The sequence below is a fragment of the Pseudoliparis swirei genome, chromosome 2, assembly GCF_029220125.1.
Source record: "Pseudoliparis swirei isolate HS2019 ecotype Mariana Trench chromosome 2, NWPU_hadal_v1, whole genome shotgun sequence".
NCBI lineage: Eukaryota > Metazoa > Chordata > Actinopteri > Perciformes > Liparidae > Pseudoliparis > Pseudoliparis swirei.
Genome location: NC_079389.1, coordinates 23,065,422 through 23,082,772, shown reverse-complemented (window position 1 = coordinate 23,082,772; position 17,351 = coordinate 23,065,422). Strand labels below are relative to the sequence as shown.

Genomic DNA, 17,351 nt, shown 5'->3' with positions numbered 1-17,351 from the left:
TCAACGACAAGGTCACCGCGACCTCTGGCCCTCGTGGATGAGGCGCCATCTGAGCGTGTGTGGTGTCCTTCCCTCGCTCCGTGCAGAGAGCTGAGAAACGGGGCGACGCCAAGAGAGCCGGCGGGAACGGGAGTCACCGTGCAGGCAGCTCGGCAGTATGGGTAATAAACAGGGCTCGGGCCACGTTAGCTCACGAGTGATCCTGAAGAACGGGGATCCCAAAGCCCTCACCTCCTCAACTCCTCGCCTCCTTCATCTCCTCACCTCCTCAACTCATCTCTTCCTCAACTCCTCACCTCCTTCATCTCCTCACCTCCTGTCTGTCTGTCTGTCGTCGGTGGTTACATAACCTGCTCTGGAAACTGAAACGCAACAAACACATAATAATAATAAGAATACAAATTCCACAAGAAGCAGTAAATGTAAAAGATAAAACAAACTAAAACAAAGACGTCCGTCAGACGATATCGCAGCAACGAGATGCTCGTAGCGGGTGAAGCAGGTTTATGAGGTCCTCTGTGTGTGTGTGTGTGTGTGTGTGTGTGTGTGTGTGTGTGTGTGTGAGACTGAGCAGGGCCGCTCTGCTGACGGTGTAACTTCCTCTGCGATGGTTTCTTTGACAGGTATCAAACGTTCATATGAAGACGTTTTTAAAAATAAAGAGTGGCTCTCTGCTGCCCCCTGGTGGTTGAGAGAGGGAACGTCATGCTCAATCCATCACGTTCTGTAAATCAACTGGACGACTTACTCAATTAACTTAACGCCAGGGTCATTTCTACATGGGGTTCGAATTAATTCACTTAAATCTCAGTAATTATTAACAAGCAGGCATTTAGGGAGATGGGGGGGGGGGTTGTATACAGTGATGTATAAATCTATCGTTCTGGGTCAGACCTCACTGTGGAGGTCTGCTCATTCAATTTAATTATTCCAAGTTTCTGTTTTATAAATACTTCGAGACATTCAAGTGTTTCAACATCACACTTGTCCCCCCCCCCCCCCCCCGCCACAGAGACAAACAGTCGATAACAGCTTATGTAACTAGCATTTAATTATACATATTTTGGCTGCATATTTGTTGGCAATGACTTCTGAATATTTGATGAAATAATAATAATCATCTTAATGACAACGTGTACTTTCACAGCGTCGGTGTGGAACATTAAGAATGACTGTTTACATATCTCAGCATTATTATCGTGTTTTACAGTATAAAATATATATTCTCCTTGACTGAAAAATATAAAAGTAATAAAGTTCAACAGTTAAATGTTTCTATTGAAACAAGTTTGACATGAAAGGTCTGAAACATTGACATCAGCAGCTTTAAGGTTTAAAAAGATATTAATAAACAGATTTATCTCCTCATAAAATAAAACCATGGCACCGTGAACAACTAACAACCATTAAAGGTCTAATCTGTGAATTAATATATAGTGTTATATCATATTAATATATAGTGTTATATCATATTAATATATAATGTTATATAATAACACGACTGAAGGTTAGACTGAACGGTGGAAACCTGTTAGCTCATAGCTGGAGTCTCCTCGTCTCCTCACAGCTCCACGGTCCTCAGGTGTCCTCGAGGAGACACGGCCCTCGTCTCCTCATCTCCTCATCTCCTCGTCTCCTCATCTCCTCATCTCCTCATCTCCTCGTCTCCTCATCTCCTCACAGCTCCACGGTCCTCAGGTGTCCTTGAGGAGACACGGCCCTCGTCTCCTCATCTCCTCGTCTCATCTCCTCATCTCCTCATCTCCTCATCTCCTCATCTCCTCACAGCTCCACGGTCCTCAGGTGTCCTCGAGGAGACACGGCCCTCAGCACGCTGGGCGGTAGACACTCGGACTGCTCCGTCGTGCTGCCGCAACACGACCAGTGAGGCTTCCCAGGGTGACCTCTGTGACTGTGACCACAGCCTTTGAACCCGCCTGCAGGTAGAGAGACAGACGGGTAGAGAGACAGATGGGTAGAGAGACAGACAGGTAGAGAGACAGACAGGTAGAGAGACAGACAGGCAGATGGGAAAACAGATAGACAGGTATACAGTATATTAAAAAAGTTATTAGCATGTGGTTATGTCATGGATACTTATTAAGGCCCTCCTCTTCTCCTATTGGTGGAGCCCTCTTAAGGCCCGCCCCCTCTCCTATTGGTGGAGCCACCTTAAGGCCCGCCCCCTCTCCTATTGGTGGAGCCTTCTTAAAGTAACACTATGTAACAATTGTACCTTAAAATAACAGCTTGAAAAAATGTTTGCCGCTACAATGACTTTTAATATGGCGATTTGCGGCTCCGCCGTTGCCATCGGGGGTCTGTGGGGAAATAACTCCGCTATGTAGGATTCTGGAGCCGCCCGATCCGGGGCGGATGGACTTCGACCTGCTTTCTGGCAGTGATTACGCAATGTCATATAGTGCCAGTCCACGCTCGCAGCTACAGGATAAGGGCGAAGCAAGCGAAGTCTCTTGTAATGAATTACACGTTCCAATGTAAATTATGAATATGTAGCTTTTTGGTGTTGTCTACAATATTGTTTTCGATCACACGTACTCCACATTCAAACATTTAGAAAACAACGTATATAGGCTGAAAACGCGATCGGTATTTCATCTAAACTAAATGTTGTCATTCTTTTGGTTATGTTGTTTCATTCGCCCGTAGCAACTCAATCAAGGGGAAAAGGTACAATACGCACAAAAAAAGGGAATGGGCGGATCTGCGAATTCTGGTGTTAACTCTCTCTGCTCAAATGGTCGTAAAAGAAAAACACAGTCGATATGCGGAAACCCAAATGTTATTATATTAAATCAAATTCAATGCATCTGAAATCCCCAAAATGAACACATACACTACAAACAATCAAACCCACTCAAAACGAAGTATAATCCCCGGATCCCGACAGTCCCAAAGTCTTTGCAGTCCCCCAAAACAAAAGTAAATGACTGCACACGCACCCCCCCCACCTCCTCCCACCAAAAGCCGGCAAACAGCTGACCGACCAGGCGGAACGTGGCGGCGCCGCGTTCAATCCCCGCGCTACTTCACCCTAGTCCGGTAGGTGCTGGCCCAGTTCAGTGTTCCTGCGCAGTCTTCGTATTCGTGATCCCGCCCGTTGGTATAAATCCAAAATAGAAACAGTCGCCGGATTGCTTCAACCGGGCTGCATCTATCGTAACTGGGTATTTACGACACTGAAGTAAACGTTAAATACCTCAAAAACTGAAGGGGGCGCTAAAAGGGAAAAACTACATAATGGGGCTTTACAGCCCACCCCCTCTCCTATTGGTGGAGCCCCCTTAAGGCCCTCCTCCTCTCCTATTGATAGATAGATAGATAGATATATACTTTATTAATCCCCAAGGGGAAATTTGTCGAGTCAGTAGCAGCAACACACAAGAATAAAAATAAAAAAAACACAAAATATAAGAAGGGTTAGGGTGATCTGGCAAGAGGTGAACTGTTGTAGAGCCCACCCCCTCTCCTATTGGTGGAGCCCCCTTAAGGCCCTCCTCCTCTCCTATTGGTGGAGCCCTCTTAAGGCCCTCCCCCTCTCCTATTGGTGGAGCCCCCTTAAGGCCCTCCTCCTCTCCTATTGGTGGAGCCCTCTTAAGGCCCTCCCCCTCTCCTATTGGTGAAGCCCTCTTAAGGCCCTCCCCCTCTCCTATTGGTGAAGCCCTCTTTAGGCCCACCCCCTCTCCTATTGGTGGAGCCCCCTTTAGGCCCTCCTCCTCTCCCATTGGCCCCGCCCCCGTACCTGGCATGGTGCCTGTGCAGCCGCAGCGAGCCTCCTTGGCCCCCCCACTGGAGCAGAAGGAGCAGCAGTGGAACGTTCCGCCATGACGCCTCGACGACCTCGTCACATGGAGGAGGAACGGAGAGCCCTGAAGGAGGGAGGGACAGTCAGCTGCCTGTCTGCCTGTCTGCCTGTATGTCTACCTGCCTGTCTGTCTGTCTGTCTGTCTGTCTGTCTGTCTGTCTGCAATATATATTTATTATTGAATATAATAAATAAATAAATATAATTCTCAAAAAAAAATATATATATATATACACACATAAATATAATTACCATTATATTCAATAATAAATACATAATTAAATAAAGTTCAATAAATGCATATGTATATATTAGGGCTGTCAATCGATTTAAAAAAAATTAACTAATTAATCGCACATTTTGGAATTGCGATTAATTAATCGCGATTAATCGCAATTAAAAGTTAAAAGTTAAAAGTTCATTCTTTTTAAAGACCAAACTTCACACAGAGCTGTGTTTTCAAAGAGGCTCCTACCTATAAAGTGCCAGCGAGGTATTTAATATTGTGGATGATAAATTGTTTCTTCAGTGAAACATCAGATTAGTAAAAAAAAAAAAGAAGTAAATTGAGACCCCATTGGTCCTGTCATCTTTACCACTGAACAGCAGAACCAGTGGCCTTGGTAACTGACTGACATTCACATATGTCACGTTCACCCTCTGGAGGCTGGGGGCATTTTATACATTTTACAACAACAACAACATTCACCTTTTAAAGGCGTTTGCATGTGACACACCCCCACGTGTTATACATCAAACATTCCAGAACAATCTCAGCTCTATTCAATGAGCCTCATTGTCCTGGTGCCGTGTTCTCTGCTCTCTGACTGACAGGCTGCTAATGAGCCTCACCTGTGAGGTGGGAGGGCCTTTGTGATTTACTGAGTGTTCATTGGTTGTTTTTTCCCCAAAATATTGACAGACAAACGGATTGACCAATCACGTTGAAGGTTTCGTGTGACGAGTTCTTTCCGCGCCGCGTCCCCCGACACGTCGCCCCTCCGTTCCTCTGTGTGTCAGAGGGGGAGACGGGAGGAAGGAGGAGCAGGAGGAAACCCGACTGATTCATCCACGAGTTTAAACTGATTTCTGCTCCTTATTTTCGCGGAAAAATAATTGTTTTAAAAACGGAAACAGTGTTAAACCGTACTGCCGCGGTTTGACACTCGGTTTGAGTGTAAAAACTTCAACGAACACCGGAAGTAAACAAAGTTGCGTTAAAATATTTTAGTGCGTTAACGCCGCCAAATTAATCGCATAGATTAACGCGTTAACGCTGACAGCCCTAGTATATATATATATATACACCATTATATTCAATAATAAATACATACATAAATAAAGTTAAATAATAAATACATAAATAAACAAAGTTCAATAATAGAAACATGAATAAATATAGTTTAATAAATGCATATAAATATAATTACCATTATATTCAATAATTAATACATAAATAAATAAAGTTCAATAAATGCATATGTATATATATATATACACCATTATATTCAATAATAAATACATGAATAAATTAAGTTAAATAATAAATACATAAATAAATAAAGTTCAGTAATTATATATATATACCATTATATTCAACAATAAGCCATGAATAAATAAAGTACCTTGACGTGCTGAGCTCCCACACAGACACAGACTGAATACGCTCCCAGCTCCTCCGGCGTGTACGAGACTCTGTAGGACCCGTCGCTGAGGGCCAGCACCGCCGCCTCCACCGCGCTGGAGGACGACGTCATCGGAGGAGGAGGACGACGTCATCGGAGGAAGAGGACGTCATCGGTGGAAGAGGACGTCATCGGAGGAAGAGCACGTCATCGGAGGACGACGTCATCAGAGGAGAACAAGACAACAAGTTATAAACTATGAACTCTGACTCCATCTTACAGACGTGAAGACGCCGTAGCATGACGCCATGTTTGATGCTCTACGTTTGTGTTCCCTCAACGTTGTTGACAAGGTACTGCGGGGATTTAGGGGAGGTCCTTAAAGGGTGCACAGAGCATGGGGGTCTGGGGGGTCCTCTGTAGACCTCCAGAGAGTACCCACCAGTTCTTGGCCTCCTTGTGGACAACAGAGACCAGGACGGGCTCGCCACCGCGCTCCACCCGCTCCCCGGCAGAGTCCCGGCACACCAGGGTGAAGTGGCCCCGCTGGCCCTGAACGCACCGCCGTAGACCTGTGGGCAGCAGCAGGGGTCAGAGGTCAGGGGTCAGAGGGAGATGTGTACAGAACGTAGTCCTCTTAAACATCTTAAAGCCCTCCTCCTATTGGTGGAGACATCTTAAAGCCCTCCTCCTATTGGTGGAGACATCTTAAAGCCCTCCTCCTTTTGGTGGAGACATCTTAAAGCCCTCCTCCTATTGGTGGAGACATCTTAAAGCCCTCCTCCTATTGGTGGAGACATCTTGAAGCCCTCCTCCTATTGGTGGAGACATCTTGAAGCCCTCCTCTCTTATTAAACTGTTAACTGAAGATATTCATCAGCGGTGGTGTTGTTGTTGTTGTTGTTGATATCAGTGATTTATGTCGGACTCCATCAGGCGCTGCGTCACTAACGATCTGCGTCACATCTGTTGTTTTCCCAGCAGCATCTGGTTACTCTAATTATGTTTCTGCCCCATGGACAACAACAACAACAATAGTTGCATTGATATTTTTCGCTTGTAATCTGTCTAAAACACCTGTGTGTGTGAGAGAGAGTCTGTGTGAGACTGTGTGTATGTGTGTGAGTGTGTGTGAGTCTGTGTGTGTGTGTGTGTGTGTGAGTCTGTGTGTGTGTGAGTCTGTGTGTGAGTCTGTGTGTGTGTGAGTCTGTGTGTCTGTGAGTCTGTGTGTGTGTGTGAGTCTGTGTGTGTGTGAGTCTGTGTGTGTGTGTGTGATAGTTACAGTCAGTTGCAATCTGTAACCTCACCGCTAGATGGCGCCACATAATCCTCCACACTGCATCTTTAACACAGCGTGCGTGTGTGTCCCTTCCCTCTGTTTCCTTCCCTTCCCTCTGTGTTTCCTTCCCTCTGTTCCCTTCTCTTCCTTCTGTTTCCTTCCCTCTGTTTCCTTCCCTTCGGGCCTGTTGGGTCTCCTCCACATTCCTCCTCACAGGAATTCTTTCATTCTTAGAGCTGACGCGCCCGAGAAGGTTAACAATCGTCTTTAACTGCCGCCACCCCCCCCCCCCCCCCACACACACACACCACCAAACATACACCATCACACATACACACACACACACCACCCACACCACCATCACCCATTATTCTAGTTGACAAATATTTGATGTTTCTTTGCAGCTCTCATTCATGGTGTTAAATAAATTAGAATTATGATTAATAAATTGTGGATTTTGGAAATAAAAACAAATCTTTTTTTGTCATTTAAAATTATTATAATTAACCTAATCAATCTTGAAAAATCAAGATTGAATGGCGTTGAAAAGGATTATATTTATTATAATTATTCTATTTAAGATAAAGTAGCTCACAAAAAATCTCTGGAATACTGTTCCATATAAAACAATTGACAAATTAAATATCATATATATATATATAAAATGTTGTAATTTTATATATATAATTTTTTGGAACAAATTAAACTAACTAATATATATATAATTACATAATATCAAACACAATAATCTGAAGGTCATCTGAAGGTCACCTGAAGCTCACCTTCCCCTTCGATGGTGCACCTGCTGGGGTCCAGCGTCGTGGCGTTGACCACGCCGACAAGCGGGTATCCGTCCACCTCGCCGGCCGGCTCGTCGGCCACGAAGCTGATGCCGGCGCCGGCGTCGTCCGCCGGGCGGGGGTCATAGCCCGCCTCCAGCAGGCCGGTCAGCCTCCTCAGCGTCACTCCTTTGGCGGCGAGGATCTCGGCGTCGGAGCCGCAGCTCAGCAGCCGCTCGGCGAACTCCACGCCGCCGCCCACGTCCAGCAGGGCCTGCTGCAACTGCGCCCTCTGCAGGTGGAGCTGGTTACTGCCAGAGAAACAGTGAAATCATGAAATCATTAAATAATACATTTATAAAATAATAAAATGATATTATAAAATAAAACAGAAAATAATAATTATAAAACATTAAAATATTGTTTTAAAACATTATTTTAAAATAATAAAATACAATAATTAAATAAAACATCAATATATTATTTAAAAAACATTTAAAAAATTAAATGATAAAAAATGAACAGTAAAATTATAACTAATGTTTTAAAATCCAAAAAAATAAAGCAATAAAAAATAATAATGATAATAATTATAATATAAATTAAAACATAACCATTTTAATTTTTATACATTCTAAAACATTAAACACACTGTGACTCAGGAGATTCCTGATATGCGTCATACCGGCGTTGCACCCGCAACTCCTCCAGGCGCTGCAGCAGAGACCGGCAGTGGGCCTCCACAGCGCTGGCGTACGCCCGGGAGAACGCCCTCACCTCATTGGCCGTCGCGTCCACGCGGGCCTGCAAAGCATCCTGGGAAACGTCCACCTGTAGAGTGTTTTATTAAGAGTGTGAAATAAATTCAGTCTGAGGTCATTGTGTGTCTCTTTGAGGTCATTGCGTGTCTCTTTGAGGTCATTGTGTCTCTCTGAAGTCATTGTGTCTCTCTGAGGTCATTGTGTGTCTCTCTGAGGTCATTGTGTGTCTCTCTGAGGTCATTGTGTGTCTCTCTGAGGTCATTGTGTGTCTCTCTGAGGTTATTGTGTCTCTCTGAGGTCATTGTGTGTCTCTCTGAGGTCATTGTGTGTCTCTGAGGTCATTGTGTGTCTCTGAGGTCATTGTGTGTCTCTCTGAGGTCATTGTGTCTCTCTGAGGTCATTGTGTCTCTCTGAGGTCATTGTGTGTCTCTTTGAGGTCATTGTGTGTCTCTCTGAGGTCAGTGTGTGTCTCTCTGAGGTCATTGTGTGTGTCTCTGAGGTCATTGTGTGTCTCTCTGAGGTCATTGTGTGTCTCTGAGGTCATTGTGTGTCTCTCTGAGGTCAGTGTGTGTCTCTTTGAGGTCAGTGTGTGTCTCTCTGAGGTCATTGTGTGTCTCTTTGAGGTCATTGTGTGTCTCTTTGAGGTCAGTGTGTCTCTCTGAGGTCATTGTGTGTCTCTCTGAGGTCATTGTGTGTCTCTCTGAGGTCATTGTGTGTCTCTTTGAGGTCAGTGTGTGTCTCTCTGAGGTCATTGTGTGTCTCTCTGAGGTCATTGTGTGTCTCTCTGAGGTCATTGTGTGTCTCTCTGAGGTCAGTGTGTGTCTCTTTGAGGTCATTGTGTGTCTCTGAGGTCATTGTGTGTCTCTTTGAGGTCATTGTGTCTCTCTGAGGTCATTGTGTGTCTCTCTGAGGTCATTGTGTGTCTCTCTGAGGTCATTGTGTGTCTTTTTGAGGTCATTGTGTGTCTCTCTGAGGTCATTGTGTGTCTCTCCGAGGTCATTGTGTGTCTCTCCGAGGTCATTGTGTGTCTCTTTGAGGTCATTGTGTCTCTCTTCGAGGTCATTGTGTCTCTCTGAGGTCATTGTGTGTCTCTCTGAGGTCATTGTGTGTCTCTTTGAGGTCATTGTGTCTCTCTGAGGTCATTGTGTGTCTCTTTGAGGTCATTGTGTCTCTCTGAGGTCATTGTGTGTCTCTCTGAGGTCATTGTGTCTCTTTGATGTCATTGTGTGTCTCTCTGAGGTGATTGTGTGTCTCTCTGAGGTGATTGTGTGTCTCTCTGAGGTCATTGTGTGTCTCTCTGAGGTCTGTGTGTCTCTCTGAGGTCTGTGTGTCTCTTTGAGGTCATTGTGTCTCTCTGAGGTCATTGTGTGTCTCTTTGAGGTCATTGTGTCTCTCTGAGGTCATTGTGTCTCTCTGAGGTCATTGTGTGTCTTTTTGAGGTCATTGTGTCTCTCTGAGGTCATTGTGCGTCTCTCTGAGGTCATTGTGTGTCTCTCTGAGGTCATTGTGTGTCTTTTTGAGGTCATTGTGTGTCTTTTTGAGGTCATTGTGTCTCTTTTAGGTCATTGTGTGTCTCTCTGAGGTGATTGTGTGTCTCTCTGAGGTCATTGTGTGTCTCTGAGGTCATTGTGTGTCTCTCTGAGGTCATTGTGTGTCTCTCTGAGGTCATTGTGTGTCTCTTTGAGGTCATTGTGTGTCTCTTTGAGGTCATTGTGTGTCTCTCTGAGGTCATTGTGTGTCTTTTTGAGGTCATTGTGTCTCTTTGAGGTCATTGTGTGTCTCTGAGGTGATTGTGTGTCTCTGAGGTCATTGTGTGTCTCTCTGAGGTCATTGTGTGTCTCTGAGGTCATTGTGTGTCTCTCTGAGGTCATTGTGTGTCTCTGAGGTCATTGTGTGTCTCTCTGAGGTCATTGTGTCTCTCTGAGGTCATTGTGTGTCTCTGAGGTCATTGTGTGTCTCTCTGAGGTCATTGTGTGTCTCTCTGAGGTCATTGTGTGTCTCTGAGGTCATTGTGTGTCTCTGAGGTCATTGTGTGTCTCTCTGAGGTCATTGTGTGTCTCTCTGAGGTCATTGTGTGTCTCTCTGAGGTCATTGTGTGTCTCTCTGAGGTCATTGTGTGTCTCTCTGAGGTCATTGTGTGTCTCTCTGAGGTCATTGTGTCTCTCTGAGGTCATTGTGTGTCTCTCTGAGGTCATTGTGTGTCTCTGAGGTCATTGTGTGTCTCTTTGAGGTCATTGTGTGTCTCTCTGAGGTCATTGTGTGTCTCTTTGAGGTCATTGTGTGTCTCTCTGAGGTCATTGTGTGTCTCTCTGAGGTCATTGTGTCTCTCTGAGGTCAGTGTGTCTCTCTGAGGTCATTGTGTGTCTCTCTGAGGTCATTGTGTGTCTCTCTGAGGTCATTGTGTGTCTCTCTGAGGTCATTGTGTGTCTCTCTGAGGTCATTGTGTGTCTCTGAGGTCATTGTGTCTCTCTGAGGTCATTGTGTGTCTCTCTGAGGTCATTGTGTCTCTCTGAGGTCATTGTGTCTCTCTGAGGTCATTGTGTCTCTCTGAGGTCATTGTGTGTCTCTCTGAGGTCATTGTGTCTCTCTGAGGTCATTGTGTGTCTCTGAGGTCATTGTGTCTCTCTGAGGTCATTGTGTCTCTCTGAGGTCATTGTGTGTCTCTGAGGTCATTGTGTCTCTCTGAGGTCATTGTGTGTCTCTGAGGTCATTGTGTGTCTCTCTGAGGTCATTGTGTGTCTCTGACCTGGAGCAGTGCGTCCTTCAGGCGCTCCATGCGAGGCCTCAGGCTCGCCGCCACCACGTCCCGGATGCGCCCCCCGTGGCGCTCCGCGGCGTCGCGGGCCGGCCGGCCGCCGTGGTCGCGGTGCAGCGTGGCGGCGCACTCCAGGCAGACGGGCCGGTCGCACGGCGGGCAGAAGAGGCGGAGCTCCTGGCCGGGGTGCAGCGAGCAGAGGATCGGGCGCCGCAGGCGACCGCACGACTTCAGCTCCTCCAGGCGCTGAACGGAGTGGCACGCCGTCCGCTTCTGACGCCTGAGAGGGGGGGGGGGGGGTAAAGAGAGAGAGAGAGGGGGAGGGGGGAGAGAGAGAGAGAGAGAGAGGGAGGGGAGAAAGAGGGGGGGAGAGAGAGGGGGGGGTTATGACATGATAATAGAACATAGTAAACTAGAAGAGACTCGACCTGTGGTGATGTATATAATAGAACCCAGTAGAGTAGACCACCTGTGGCCCTGACATGATACAATAGAACAATAGAACCCAGTAGAGTAGACCACCTGTGGCCCTGACATGATACAACAGAACAATAGAACCCAGTAGAGTAGACCACCTGTGGCCCTGATATGATACAATAGAACAATAGAACCCAGTAGAGTAGACCACCTGTGGCCCTGACATGATACAATAGAACAATAGAACCCAGTAGAGTAGACCACCTGTGGCCCTGACATGATACAATAGAACAATAGAACCCAGTAGAGTAGACCACCTGTGGCCCTGACATGATACAATAGAACAATAGAACCTAGTAGAGTAGACCACCTGTGGCCCTGACATGATACAATAGAACAATAGAACCCAGTAGAGTAGACCACCTGTGGCCCTGACATGATACAATAGAACAATAGAACCCAGTAGAGTAGACCACCTGTGGCCCTGACATGATACAATAGAACAATAGAACCCAGTAGAGTACCTGTGCGCCTGGCAGCAGAAGGCGCACAGGTGGACGCAGCAGACGTCGCAGCGGCTCTCCGCGCCGCCCTCGCCGCACAGGTCGCAGCCCAGAGGCCCTCCGGCCCGCAGGGCCTCCAGGAACACCTGGTCCAGGGCCAGGTGGTCCGTGCTCAGGCCCGCGGGCCCCGACGGCGGGATGTCCACCTCGGAGTCGCAGTGGGGGCAGAGCACCGTGACGCCAGTGCGGTGCCCGTCCACCGCGTCGCCGCTCCCGCCGCTCCCACCGCTCCCGCCGCTCCCACCGCGCGCGCACACCGAGAAGGGCTCCAGCCGGCTGATGCAGTCCGAGCAGAAGGTGTGCAGACACGGGAGGATCTTCGGGTCCCGGTACAGGCGGTTGCAGCCGCCGCACACCGCCCTCCGGTTCACCGGAGCCCCGGTGCGCTGCCCCGAGGTCAACTTCGACTCCTCCGCGTCTTCTCTCAGAGACATTGTCGGTTTTTTTTGGAGACCTCCGGTATCACAAGAGACCTCGAACCCGTCCAGACCGACAGGAAGAGGCTCGAACCGGCTCCTCGTGAACACACACCGAACCGCGGGGCTTCAAAGTCCGACTTTTCCTGGGAGAAGTTGGCCGCGTTCAGGGCTCCCTGGGACATATGACACCTCACTCACTGCTCGACCAATGGGAAGCCTCTGTCGACTGATCAAGGGGGCGGGTCCTAAAACTTCCAGAACTTTTTCGGACCCGTCTGGGTGTACCCAACCGGATGTGTATACTCTCCCCTGTTGCTCATTCTTATTATTTATACTTCATATTTGTGATAATGGAATATACAAAATAAAATGAATTTAAATATTTAGATTTTTTTTTTTTTTTTTAAAGCTCCATTTTCTCCTCTGACGTCACACACTGTGAAACAAATCCTCTTCAGAACAATTCACTTTATTAATGAACACAAGGATACGTCTATAACATGATCACTGCACACGTTTATATTGTTTTATTATTGTCCTGCAGTTCATCCTCTTTGATGTACAGACAGTATAGATATCAATAATAATATGTATATTTATAAATGCTGAGAAAATGCTGTTACACTGTAACAACGCCCACCGTAATAAATAAAGCATTCACGCCCAGATGGAGTGTATGTGTGTGTGTGTGTGTGTGTGTGTGTGTGTGTGTGTGTGTGTGTGTGTGTGTGTGTGTGTGTGTGTGTGTGTGTGTGTGACTAGGTGAGATAATAGATGCAGAGCACACTGGTCATCATGCTCAGGTGTGTTGATGTCAGGAGGGACGATGCAGCGTTGAAGGTGAAGTATGTTTTCGCTTCAACACCAGAACCTGCTAAATACAAAGAGACTCAAATATTAAAAAATATACTCATAAAATATATATATATATATATATATATATTATTTAATTAGTTTAAAAAAATTATAGATATATACAACATAATTAAATCTAATATATAATTATATATATATATACAAATATATATATATTTAATTAGTTTAAAAAAAGAAATTGTATGTATATAACACAAATTTAAACTATTTAATTTAACAAACGAATTAAATATATATATACAGGACTGTCTCAGAAAATTAGAATATTGTGATGAAGTTCTTTATTTTCTGTAATGCAATTCAAAAAACAAAAATGTCATGCATTCTGGATTCATTACAAATCAACTGAAATATTGCAAGCCTTTTATTCTTTTAATATTGCTGATTATGGCTTACAGCTTAAGAAAACTCAAATATCCTATCTCTAAATATTAGAATATCATGAAAAAGTATACTAGTAGGGTATTAAACAAATCACTTGAATTGTCTAATTAACTCGAAACACCTGCAAGGGTTTCCTGAGCCTTGACAAACACTCAGCTGTTATAAATCTTTTTTTTTACTTGGTCTGAGGAAATATTAAAATTTTATGAGATAGGATTTTAGAGTTTTCTTAAGCTGTAAGCCATAATCAGCAATATTAAAAGAATAAAAGGCTTGCAATATTTCAGTTGATTTGTAATGAATCCAGAATGCATGACATTTTTGTTTTTTTAATTGCATTACAGAAAATAAAGAACTTTATCACAATATTCTAATTTTCTGAGACAGTCCTGTATATGTTTTTTTGTTCGTAATCTATTTTTACATGTATTTTTTTAAACATAACATATATATATATATTTATAGATTTAATTAGTTTGTCAATTACATTTAATACAAAAAAATGTGTGTATGTAAATATAAATACAATATTTTCTTTTATAGAAATAAAAATTTTATTTTTATAGATTTTATCAGTAAAAAATAGTTTTTGTAAATGTAATTTTTTTTTAAACAAAGTCAATTCACAAACTAATTAAATCTATATATGTATTTTAATTATTACATTTCTTAAACATATATAATATACAATTTGACACATAAACACATAAATATGTTTGATTAGTCTGTTAATTAAATGACCTTTGACCTCTGACTCACCTGTCACGGTGGCTTTCGAGACGCCGGTCACCAGGTCGTTCTGGATCCTGCAGGTGTACGTTTCGCCCACGGTGATCGGCCGCAGCGCGCTGACGACCTTGAAAACGCCCACGGAGCTCTCCACGAAGCTCGTGCTCCCGTTCAGGACGGTCCCGAAGAAGTCCGACCACGCGACGCGCGGTTTGGGGAACCAGCGGGGAGCCACGGCCACCAGGGCGCCGCTTTCGAGGCTAAATGCGGGGGCCGAGTAGGCTGAGGCGATACGGAGCAGACGGTCATGAAACAGCCCCTGAGATAACTAGGCCTCACCTGCCCCCCCCCCCCCCCGTACCTGCAGTCTGGAGCTGGATCTTGACCCGCCCGCTGCCCGCGCTGGAGCTCAGGCTGCAGGTGTACTCGCCGGCGTCGCTGGGCCTCACGCTCCTCAGCAGCAGGGAGGCGTTGCCCGCCAACAGGGCGTCGGGGAACAGCTGCGTCCGCCCTTTGAACTGCGGGGCCTGGTCCAGGAGGGTCGGGGCTCCGGCGCTGTACTGGTACACGGAGCCCGTCAGGCCCGTCTTCTCCCAGGAGACCGCCATGTTTGTGAACTGGGCCGGCTTGACCTCCGAGTTCTGGAAGCAGCTGAGGAGCTGGTCGTCTCCGAGGTTGGCGACGGGCGTCACGTCGTTGCTCTTCACCTCCGACAATTGTCCTGTGGGACCAGAACCCCCCCCCCCCCTCACGATCAATCAAGTGTCACAATTCTATTGAAAGGAGATTTAGTGCCATCTAGTGGTGAGGTGGCAGATTGCAAGCAAGTAAATACCCCTCAGCTCACCCCCCCTTTCAAGGAAAAGTACGGCGGCGATAAGGATATATAAATAAATTATATTTATATATATATAAATATAATTATATATATATATATATAATTATAATATTTATATAAAAATATTTATAAATATAAATATATATATATATATATATACTGTATATATAATTTAAAACAGGATCAATATAATAAATGTTTTAGATATAACTAAATATTTATTTCTCGAACAGCAACACCAAAGTCACGACGTTAAGTCATTAATATCTTCCGGAAACAAATGTAAAACGTCAATAAAATATTAGATATATAGATAAAATATTCCTGAATAAAGTTACAGAAAACAAAATATGATAAACAGTTTGACGACAGACAGAAACGTGAAGTCAACATTGATTTATTTGTCACGTAACTTGTAAAACTTAAGTAACTTAAGTCACTTTCGTCATTATTTTAACCCAAAAAACATTATTTTTATAAAATGTAACTAAAAAGAGGAAACCTAAGCATTCAACGTTGCCTAAACCAAGCTGGAATTTTTTTTAAAGACTGTGTGCTTAAAATGATCAATTATCAACCCTCCACCAGGGCCGAAAAGGAATAGTACCTTCAAGTTTACGGTACTGTTCCTTTAAGCCTTAAAGGACCAGTACCTTAAACCAACACTGTGTCTTAATGTCACCTTATTATGTAGAAATGATGGATAGCCTAATCATCACAGAAGGAAACACACACAAACACACACACACAAACACACTTTCTGGTGTGTTTTAACCACACCTCGTGTGCCCTCAGGCTTGTCTGACAGGTTCTCACCAGGAATCCATGTCAGGACTTACCTGAGAAGGACAAGGCTAAGATGAGGATGATGGCCGCCCCGAATATGATGATGAGGGTAATCATGCTGAACGCAGAGACACAAACACAGGGAAGTGTTAACTAAATAAAATAAAGTTTAAGAAGCTTTGACTGTAAACATTTTAAAAGTATGATTATACATTTACTTAAAGCACCAAACGTTGTGCAGAACAAACACCGATGACCGAATATATATTATTATTACATTTATATTAGACTGTGACATAAAGGCTGGTAGTTTAGGCCTGTGGTTCCCAACCTGAGGGACGGGGCCCCTGAAAAGGACACACAATAAACCTCACAGGGACACTTCTTACCTTTTTTTCTTTTTGGTGAAATATTGGATCATTTCACCTCTTTTGGTCTTAAACTGTTTTTGAAATGAAACCGTCAACAAACTCGACACAGAAACGAGACGTCAATAATGAACTAAACGTTATGTTTTCAACCTGGACAGACAGCAGCACATCTCGACTGCTACAACAAACGAGTACAAAGTACAATACTTCCATAGGAAAGTACGTAGAAACACCCCAGGACCCCAGGACTGCCGCTACGCTCGGTATTCAACCACCTGCAGAAGACGATCTGCCCGAGGGTCGCCATGGTCGCTGGTCCGATTCTCCGGCGCCGCGGTCGTGGTCCGGTCTACGCCATTTCCTCCGGAGCCGCTCCGCCGTGTCGTCTCCGGTCCCACAGAGCGCCGCTTTAAAACACAGAGCCACGCCGTGAGTCAATATTACCTCAAAGGTGTGTGCTCGTGCTCCTTATTAAAATATATTTTAAAAAAGGTGGACGCTACCGCTGATTAAATATGATTAATGCGTTAAGAGCGACATCGTTTATTTTTATTCTTGTAAAAAACAGGTGGAAACTTTATGCGACTATATTAGATGTTATTGTTGCCTGTGTGTGAGCGGCCGCTGGGGGAACAAGTATTTAAACATTACGGCAAAAAGAATAACAATGGCTCCGGTTTCATTCATCAGTTTACTCAAGGTGGAGTCAAGGAGGCGGAGCCTCAACACGTCAACTCCTCAGGGAACTAGCGCAAAAATAATAATATGAACGATGATGAAGTCTGGAGCACTTTTCACAAAAGAGACAAATAAATAAATAAAACAATACAAAATACATATATATATATATGCCCATATATATATAAATATATATATAAATATATATACACACATATACACGCCAACATATATATATATAAATATATATTTATATACATATAAA

The 17,351-nt window shown here is 44.5% G+C and overlaps 2 protein-coding genes across 5 annotated transcripts; both read right to left on the bottom strand.

The window, feature by feature from the left end:
• Nucleotides 1–1,028: 1,028 nt before the first annotated feature.
• Nucleotides 1,029–12,561, bottom strand: trim45 (tripartite motif containing 45). Of its 2 annotated transcripts, XM_056437956.1 has the most exons (8): nucleotides 11,967–12,561; nucleotides 11,017–11,305; nucleotides 8,195–8,340; nucleotides 7,513–7,820; nucleotides 5,894–6,023; nucleotides 5,452–5,566; nucleotides 3,764–3,890; nucleotides 1,029–1,937 (listed from the first exon to the last, which is right to left on the bottom strand). In XM_056437956.1, exons 1-8 carry the CDS (start codon nucleotides 12,437–12,439, stop codon nucleotides 1,783–1,785), a joined length of 1,743 nt encoding a protein of 580 aa, XP_056293931.1. In that variant the 5' UTR covers nucleotides 12,440–12,561; the 3' UTR covers nucleotides 1,029–1,782. The 2 variants fall into 2 exon arrangements, with proteins under 2 accessions (XP_056293931.1, XP_056293940.1); XM_056437965.1 differs by lacking the exon at nucleotides 1,029–1,937 and having other exon boundaries at nucleotides 3,770–3,890; nucleotides 7,502–7,820.
• A 311-nt stretch (nucleotides 12,562–12,872) lies between these two features.
• Nucleotides 12,873–16,970, bottom strand: vtcn1 (V-set domain containing T cell activation inhibitor 1). 3 transcript variants are annotated; one of them, XM_056432040.1, is made up of 6 exons: nucleotides 16,684–16,958; nucleotides 16,091–16,155; nucleotides 14,775–15,134; nucleotides 14,444–14,695; nucleotides 13,182–13,298; nucleotides 12,873–13,147 (listed from the first exon to the last, which is right to left on the bottom strand). In XM_056432040.1, the coding sequence occupies exons 1-5, from the start codon at nucleotides 16,713–16,715 to the stop codon at nucleotides 13,183–13,185; spliced, it is 825 nt and encodes a 274-aa protein (XP_056288015.1). In that variant the 5' UTR covers nucleotides 16,716–16,958; the 3' UTR covers nucleotides 12,873–13,147; nucleotide 13,182. The 3 variants fall into 3 exon arrangements, with proteins under 3 accessions (XP_056288015.1, XP_056288024.1, XP_056288007.1); XM_056432049.1 differs by having other exon boundaries at nucleotides 12,873–13,295; nucleotides 16,684–16,970; XM_056432032.1 differs by having other exon boundaries at nucleotides 12,873–13,298.
• Nucleotides 16,971–17,351: the final 381 nt, after the last annotated feature.